The sequence below is a fragment of the Sinocyclocheilus rhinocerous genome, unplaced genomic scaffold, assembly GCF_001515625.1.
Source record: "Sinocyclocheilus rhinocerous isolate Xijiao unplaced genomic scaffold, SAMN03320098_v1.1 scaffold551, whole genome shotgun sequence".
Classification (NCBI taxonomy): domain Eukaryota; kingdom Metazoa; phylum Chordata; class Actinopteri; order Cypriniformes; family Cyprinidae; genus Sinocyclocheilus; species Sinocyclocheilus rhinocerous.
The window spans coordinates 1,850,108-1,858,216 of NW_015624564.1; the positions used below are offsets into that span (position 1 = coordinate 1,850,108).

Below are 8,109 nucleotides of genomic sequence, written 5' to 3' on the forward strand. Positions count from 1 at the left end.
TGCTATTACTCCATTAATTTAAACTAGCATATACTGTATATCCAGCGCTCCCTGAACGCAGTCTCTGGCTTTTTGCCAGTCAAGCGCAAGCACGCAGGGACGCGTCTAGTAATAACGACTCTGATCTGATCATAAAGTCTTTCCAAGTCCAAGTCAAGTCTCGAGTCATTGCTGTCAAAGTCTAAGTCGAGTCTCAAGTCTTCTTTAATTATGTCGAGTCGAGTCGCAAGTCATCAAATTTGGGACTCGAGTCCGAGTCAAGTCTCGAGTCATGTGACTCGAGTCCACACCCCTGGCAACTGTAGCCTATTACTCAACATCGCATGTTAAAAAACACTTTGGCCATGTTAGATCAGGATACACTGACACCGAGAATGTCAGCTTTTAAAATAAAAATAAGAATTAGCATCGCAACCAAAGTAGACGTGAAGAAAACTGCATTCATGAGGAAGGGAATCAACTTTTGCACTGCAAAATTGTAAATAAACCCAGGGTGGAAACAGCGACCTCTTCAGGCCGTTCTAAGACACTGCAGGCTGGCGTCTCTGCTGTCAGTATTCAGTGGGAGGGTAGACAGCAGCAGCCCCGGAGCTAAAACCAACGTGACAGACCGGAGTCTCAATAACACCACCCGAACCGAGAGCAGCAGTTCCAGAGAGACCTTAATACTGCATATGGAGACTACCAGTTGTCATTTGTCGACTGCTGCATAAGCATAACGATTCAGCCGGCTCGACAGCAGCGAACGCGAACCGCAGTGGATGTTGTTGCATTGTTCACGTGAAAGGAAGAAAATCGCTGGTTTGCAGCGGATCCGCGTGCAGTCGACCGGAACCGGACTCGGTTGTTGATTTGTCATAATGTTTTATCACGGGATACATCGTTACGCTGGATACCGAATTTATTAGTCACTGCATCACGCTGGATTCAACAGCCCCGTTTTGAACTTGGCCTGTAGAGCAAATCGCACGATGAACGCGTAGCTGTGCTAAATTTATGGAATTGATATTTTCTGACCATTCGGTCCTCTAGCCGTGATTCTTTTGGCCTTTACAACTATTCGGCGATCGTTACCTCTATTAAATTATTCGCTCGGTCAACTCAAGCAACTGCAGCTGTCGCTTTGTCTACATCAGAGGGGAATGGAGATCACGATACGAAAGGTAATCGCTGGCCAGCCTCCTATTTTTCATTATATACCTGCGTATAAACCTCAGCTTGTTTATTATGGGTTGACAGGCATATGATATTAAATGCCCATTGTATATTACAGGCTGGTATGTCGTATTTTGCGCCTGTGTGTTCGTACGCGCTTCCTGTTAAAAAAACGCGATTAAAGGCGCGCGGCATTATTTTAAGAATGAGCTCGAGACCCGAAGAACTAACGTTCGTCGTTACTTGGCAACTTTTTAAAAGCATCGCTGGAAACTTTTAATCATTTAAATGCGTCGTAAATGCAAAATACGACAGAAATTGACTGAGTTGTGTGCTTGTCTTTGCTGGAGAATTGAAAAAAAAAAAAAAAAAATCCCCCCAAATCTCAGCTGGCCACCCCATGTAACCAGGGCGACCCGTCTCCTTTACATGGTTTGGTTTTGTTGACATTTTGAGGCACAACATTTTATTATTTTTTTTATTTTATTTTATATTTATACGATTGAAACTGAACACCTGACGGAAGCCCAGCAGTCACACGCACAGAAAACCGAAGTTAGCAAAAGGTTTCGAAGTCGAAGTAGCTTACGTTTGCTTTTAATGTCAACCTTTAGCTCCTTTAAACGTAATACTGAAAATTTTGTGCTGTTTATAAGTGTCTTTAGTTGAAACGTAGGCTAATATTTATTATTTCTAAGTTAAGTGATGCTGTTATTATAATTTTTAAAATGCTTATTAAAATGGAGAACGGCTTTTAATGCTTTTGAACCAGGAAAAATAAACTTGAGTGTGCAGTTAATATGTTCTTTATATGTCTCTTGCAGTAACCCTGGACCTGTTTTTTTGGGTTTCAGAGCCAGGTCTCCTGCACTCTGAAGGTCTGAAGAATATCAAGGCTCTTGCCCTTTTCCCTCTTGCGGTCCCTTATGCCCAATGACGGCTGTCTCCGGGTCACTGCAGGATGGATGAAGTGGATCTGACAGTTTTTGTCTGTCACCATCAGTGCTTGCCTCTCAGTGACTGTGTCTTGTTCTTTTACGTTTATAAAAGAACACCTCCTCTCTTGGGCTCTGGCCCCTTACACTGTAAGAGTAACTGTTAGTAAGGAATACCCCACGGAGGGGGCCTTCCAGCAAGTGGTTCACGTGAGCTTTTATTACTTTTTCTCATAGGCTTTTTTGTGCCGCAGTAAAAACCAGAAAGAAGAAATTTTTGCAAAAGGTCAAGGTTTACATTTGAGTTTTTTTCATAATAATTTATTTATACATTTATTTTTTTTTTCCTGGAGAGATGTCATCGGAAAATCCCAACAAGGTGGTGACCTTCTTGGCCCCTCCACCTCCAAAGAATGTGAATGGCTCCGGTTCGGACTCACTGGTGGGTGAGAAGCTAGACACGGAGGTCAGAAAACGACGCCACACCATGGATAAAGATCTGAAGACGGCTGAGCACAGATTTTTTAGGCGTAGCGTCATCTGTGACTCCAATGCCACAGCCCTCGACTTGCCCAGCAAAACCTGCATCCTCACCTCGCCTCCGGACTGTGAGCAGTTTGTTGTGCCTGCAGTGCTGGGTTCGGCCCCTGATGTTACCATTGACACCCAAGTGGGTGTTTCGGGTGTCCTATTGGAAGAACATGCGGAGGATGGAAGAGCTGCTCGGGTTGATGGGATTGTGGAGGTACAGAGCCCATCTGTGCAGGATGTGGGTGTGAGGCAGATCGAGGCCCTTGGGATGGCAGAGACGGAGCCCAGCGATGTGGGTGACAAGGAGCAGGAGAGCGGAATAGCAGACAAACGTGAAGAGGAGGAGAAAGGGGTGGCGAAGGCCCGTGCTGAAGCTGAGCAGAGGGAGGCTGAGAAAAAGGTTCAGGAGGATGAAGAAGTGGAAACCAAAGCTGTGGGCACCTCACCTGATGGGCGTTTCCTCAAATTTGACATCGAGATTGGACGCGGCTCGTTCAAAACCGTCTACAAGGGTTTGGACACGGAGACAACGGTGGAAGTAGCGTGGTGTGAACTTCAGGTAAGAAGCTACCATGTTATCAACCTCTGCAACAATGTTCAGCCTTCATTAATTGCAGAAGATGCCTTTGTTGTTTGATGTGAACACTTTTTGCGGTTGACCAAAGGCTTGAAAATGCTCCTGTGAAACAACAGTAAGATCGATTCAAGAAAGAGTGCCAGACATACAACAGGAAGTCATGTTGGTGTAACTTGTTTATGCCGTTTTGTGGTCATGGTTCTTATGGTGCCCCTACAGGATGTGGGTGAAGAACAACTTTGGTGAAGTTTTAGGTTAGGCCCAAAACATAGGCCTACTGTATATAGGTGATCCTGTCATGGATGGTATTGTTGTACATGCTTATTCAGACAGTTAGCTGTAAATATGCCGACATGTTAACCAACTGAATCAGCAAAGTTCTCTTCAAACCGTTGCTCTGCCATTACAGTGGTTGACCTGAAAGACAAAATGAAGATATTTTTACGCTTGTACATCCTATAGCACCGCTTGCAGCAATGCTGAGAATGCAAAGCACAATTGTATTGTCATATGAATTCCTGATAAAGTCAAACTTGCATATCAGGAAGTTTTTACATTCATATTTTTCTTGAATGCGGATGCTAGCTTGATTTATGTTGTTCATAGTTGCATTCAAAAATGTCAGACTGCAAATTTAAAACGTGAACTTGTTGTATTTTCAGCACTGCCACAAGGGGCACTATAGTGTTAGCGCAGTGGTTTTCAATCTTTTTGAACCAAAGCCCCCTGAATTTCTTTTTTTTTTGTGATTCCAGAAGTTTCAAGAACTGCATGTTCTTCAATAAATTATTTTAATATTAATACAAAGTATATTAATAATAATCTATTAATTTAAATAATTGTAGGTAATTCTGCGGCCTCCTTGTTGAGAACCACTGCAAGTTTTTGCTTTTGACTGTCATGGCAGAGCATGTTAGTTAACGTCAATATGTTAACAATAACTTACCTAAGTAATAACATATCTGATTTAATGGCACAGACACCTTGAAGACTGAAGTTTGTTACTTCCAGACCATTGCAAGATTTTACTTTGTTCAACATGACAGAGCTATTTTAGTTTCATACCATGAGTAGAGTTACATTAGGCCAGAATTGTCTTTTTTTCTTTTAATAACACCTTGACATCTAAATCTGACAAATTGGGTCTTGGCAAGTGAAACTCAGTTGGATCTCATTACATACAGGCTCGAGTGTTTCCTCTAAATATCACAAGACCCTCTGTGTTTGTCCTGGTATCTGGTTTCTACTCAGTATGGGCCTTTCGTAGAGCAAGTATAACTGCACACAGATAAAGATGGATTGTTGTTAGTTGCCTAGTGAAGGTCCATGTGCACAAACTGAACCGTTATACACACCGGTCAGACTGATATCAGACTATTAGTAATTCCTCCCAAGAGCTCATAGATTTAAACCATTACATAAACATGTCAAAGCACATACGGATGAAAGTGTGCAAAATATGCAGTGCGGGTGGGGTGGAAGACTCTGGAATGTAAGCGCGGATGGAGTCAGTGACGTCACGTCGATGCTGCCAGGATGAGGGGATTGAACCGATGTGCATTGGTGAAAGCAAAGAAGCATTATGAAGTGTGGACACTTGCTAAAAGGGGGATTTGCCCTACATTTAAAGATGGATCAAGGGTCAGAGGGCAAGCAGGAGCAGAGGTCTGTCCACTGGAAACCCCCAGATTGCTTTGACAAAGGTGTGGGTGAGCAATGCTAGGTTCATCAGGGCGGGTTGCTTTTTTGTCCGCCCCCACTCTCTCTCTTTTTCACTCTCTCTCTCTTTCATTTTCAGGATGCTTTTGTAGTTGTAAAGTATTTGAAGTCTTACTGGACATCAGCAAAAGAGACTTTTCTTGGATGCAGAAGAGGAAAGAAGATTATCTAGTCGACTTTGTTAATGAGACATCTAAACGGCTTTATTTCCCAGAGCTGATTCATCTGCAGAGCTTGTTTTTTTTCTCGCGTTTGAGATCACTTGGGAATTAGTTTCTTTCCATGGATTGACTCAAACGTTTCCTCCTATTTGTCTGAAATTCTAATGTTCTCCAGTTCTTCCATTAGGATGCATTTATTACGTATTTAGTAGCAATTTAGTTACACTATTGTGCTATCAGTTGTTTGAATAATGTTTTTTGTTACCCAGCATGCATCAGTATCACTCTGAATTTTTTTTTTTTTTTTAAATGGGTCTCTCTTGTCCTCATAGCCTTGGTATGTGTTGAATCATAGATGAGCTAGTAGGATGACAAAGGCAGACATTCCCCCAATTCATTCCTCTTGGATTCAGGGAGAAGCAAGCAAGGGCTCTCCTAATGGGAGCAGAGGCATCCCTTTACGCTTTTGTTTTTCTATTCAGCTGAATTATATTAGTAAAGACATGAAATTGTGAGCAAGAGCTAAATGCACCATGAAGAATTCAGTCCCCCCACTGTCTTTTTCACTTCATTCCCATCTATCTCTCTGCCAAATGTTTTCCTAAAATGCCAAATAGTTACAGAGCTGAAACAAAGCAGGGTGCAGTCATAACATTTTGGATGTGATGTTAATCTTCACTTCGCAAGCACTGCATAGTAATACTTGGTTAACAAACCCCTGATCCTCAGTATTAAACGTTGGCGTGTAATCTGTGCAGTACAGTTTACGCTTCAAACATTGATGGATACTTAAATTGTGTGTCCAGTTGAAGAGAGAGTGATTTTGCTTATGAATTTCAGATGATAAAACGGGTTAAAAAATCCAGTAGACTTTTGACTTGGGCTGAAAAGCAACTACCCAACATCCCAGTGAGGTTTGTACGGCAAGTACCACTCACAATTTCTTTTTTCTGGTTCTTGTTCATTCTCTCATTTTCACTCTAACATTCCCTTACCCAGTTTATTACTTTTTTTTTTTAATTGTGAAGCTGTGTGTGATTTTAATGTGATTTAAGTGCCCTAATGGTGTGTAAGCTGTTCAGCATCCACTTCTCCACACATCACACATCACTCTTTTCTTCATGAGCTTTTCCAGCAGAAGAGAGGAATGGAAACCACTTGCAATTAGTTGTCTAAACGCATGCACACACACGCACACACTCACACAGGGTCTTATGTCCATACATTGACTCGCTTCACAAATGTATACTCTGATCTAGATGCAAGTTGTTGACTGAGGTTTTTGACCCTAAACTGTTTAATCAGCCTTATCACCACATGCTAGCTGTAAGATATCACAGTGCAGGAATTTGTGCAGGAGGTGCCTTAACTCCGGGTCGGTTTAAAAGAGACATGCCCCAGAGAGAATGTCTTCATCTGTGAATAATGCAGAGGATGTTAGGGGAACAGTTGAGGAAGAAATCCAATCCCATGGATCCCAGCCACAGCCGTTTCCCTTTTCATTGTTGAAATCCATTTTTTTCCAAAGGAGTGAGAAAGACAAAGCCAGGAGCAATGCTTCCTTCATTTGCAAGCACTGATCTCCTTCCTCATTTACAGTACTGGCCCGTGTGTATGTGTGTTTATCCATTGTGTCTTACACGGGCTGGAAGGAAAAAAGATGTCATCGTAAATGGAAATATACTGAGGGGCTTTGCCATTGTGAGATGCTATCTGATTGGCATTAAGTTTCACTTGCACTGTTTTATCTTACTTAATGTGAATCTGATGTTTTTTTCCAACATGATCTTTTTTTAAACCTCTGCAGTTGCACAATGACTGAAAAGTGTATGCAAAGCAGAAAATGTGTGCATACTCTGACAGCTCTTTCCTTAAAAAGGTTCTTTCTTGCTTTCTTGCATCTTTCTTGCTTTCAGCTCAAGTTTGGAGGCTGTTGCGGTTTCACTTCTCACTAGATTCATAATCTATTTCTTACAACTGAGTCTGTCAGTTCCCCTCACCCTCTCTCCATGTGATAACTTGATATTTGCTCTGTGAAGTATTTGAAACTTTTGAGGCTTTTTATTTTTTACCATGACATTGTTGAATTACCTGTTTTTGCAGCTTATTGCCTGCATAGTAACTCTTTAAAGGACCAGATCCACTGTAAATACTTCACAGGTAACATAAAGCAGCTTGTACTCCTCCCAAAAGAATGCGTAATCTCATGCAGCTGCTTGTCTTGTCTCTGACATGGAGTTTTTTTTTTGCTTGCTGAAGCTTGTTGAAGCCCTCTCCCGCAACATTGTGCTCATCTCCTCTTTGAGATCCTGATCTATAGCATGTGATATGTAACAGTGTAATTCAAGTTTCAAGACTTGTGAGGAAAATCTGGTTTGATCTCTTGCAGACTTTCTTTCTCACCATTGTCTCTCTGTGCCTATGGTTTTGTACGTAGTGTAAGTGTGTTAAAGGTCACAATGGGAGGGCAGTAAATTCCTCACGTTTCACTGCTCACCTCAGCCCCTTGTCCTAACTGCCCCTCATTTTATTCAATAAGCCTCTTAAGATGCTGTTTACACACACACACACACACACACACACACACACACACACAAACACACAGTGTTCAATCACTCTGGACAGGAGACATGAAGTGTTGAACGCACCACTGAAACTCATTAGTTGCTCTTATACTTAAGTTAACTAGTGATATTTTACTGTCTGAAATGCCACTGAAGAAAACAAGTGCACAAACCTCCTGCTGCTGTGATTGGTCGATTGGATCGGAGCTTCAGTGCTGAGCTGCAGACGGCAGACGCATGGCAGTGACACACACACACACACACACACACACACACACACAAACACACAGTGCTTTTACCGTTCAGTCTCGCCCTCAATTACCTTCACCCTACTGACTTCATTTGTTCTCATTTAGAGGTCGACCGAAATGGGTTTTTCACTGGCCGATGCCGATATTTAGAAATCAGGGCAGTCGATGGCCGATATATGATGCCGATTTTTTGGCCGATATGTTTGGCTGATTTTC

The 8,109-nt window shown here is 42.1% G+C and overlaps 1 protein-coding gene across 1 annotated transcript in view; it reads left to right on the forward strand.

The window, feature by feature from the left end:
- The first annotated feature begins 1,147 nt into the window (after positions 1 to 1,147).
- The window catches only part of wnk1b (WNK lysine deficient protein kinase 1b), an 80,050-nt gene continuing 73,088 nt past the window's right edge, over positions 1,148 to 8,109 (forward strand). The window contains exons 1-2 of the mRNA XM_016557513.1: positions 1,148 to 1,163; positions 1,980 to 3,180. Of these exons, the coding sequence (XP_016412999.1) occupies positions 2,446 to 3,180 (735 nt within the window). The 5' untranslated portion in view covers positions 1,148 to 1,163; positions 1,980 to 2,445. The remainder of the gene's footprint in view (positions 1,164 to 1,979; positions 3,181 to 8,109) is intronic.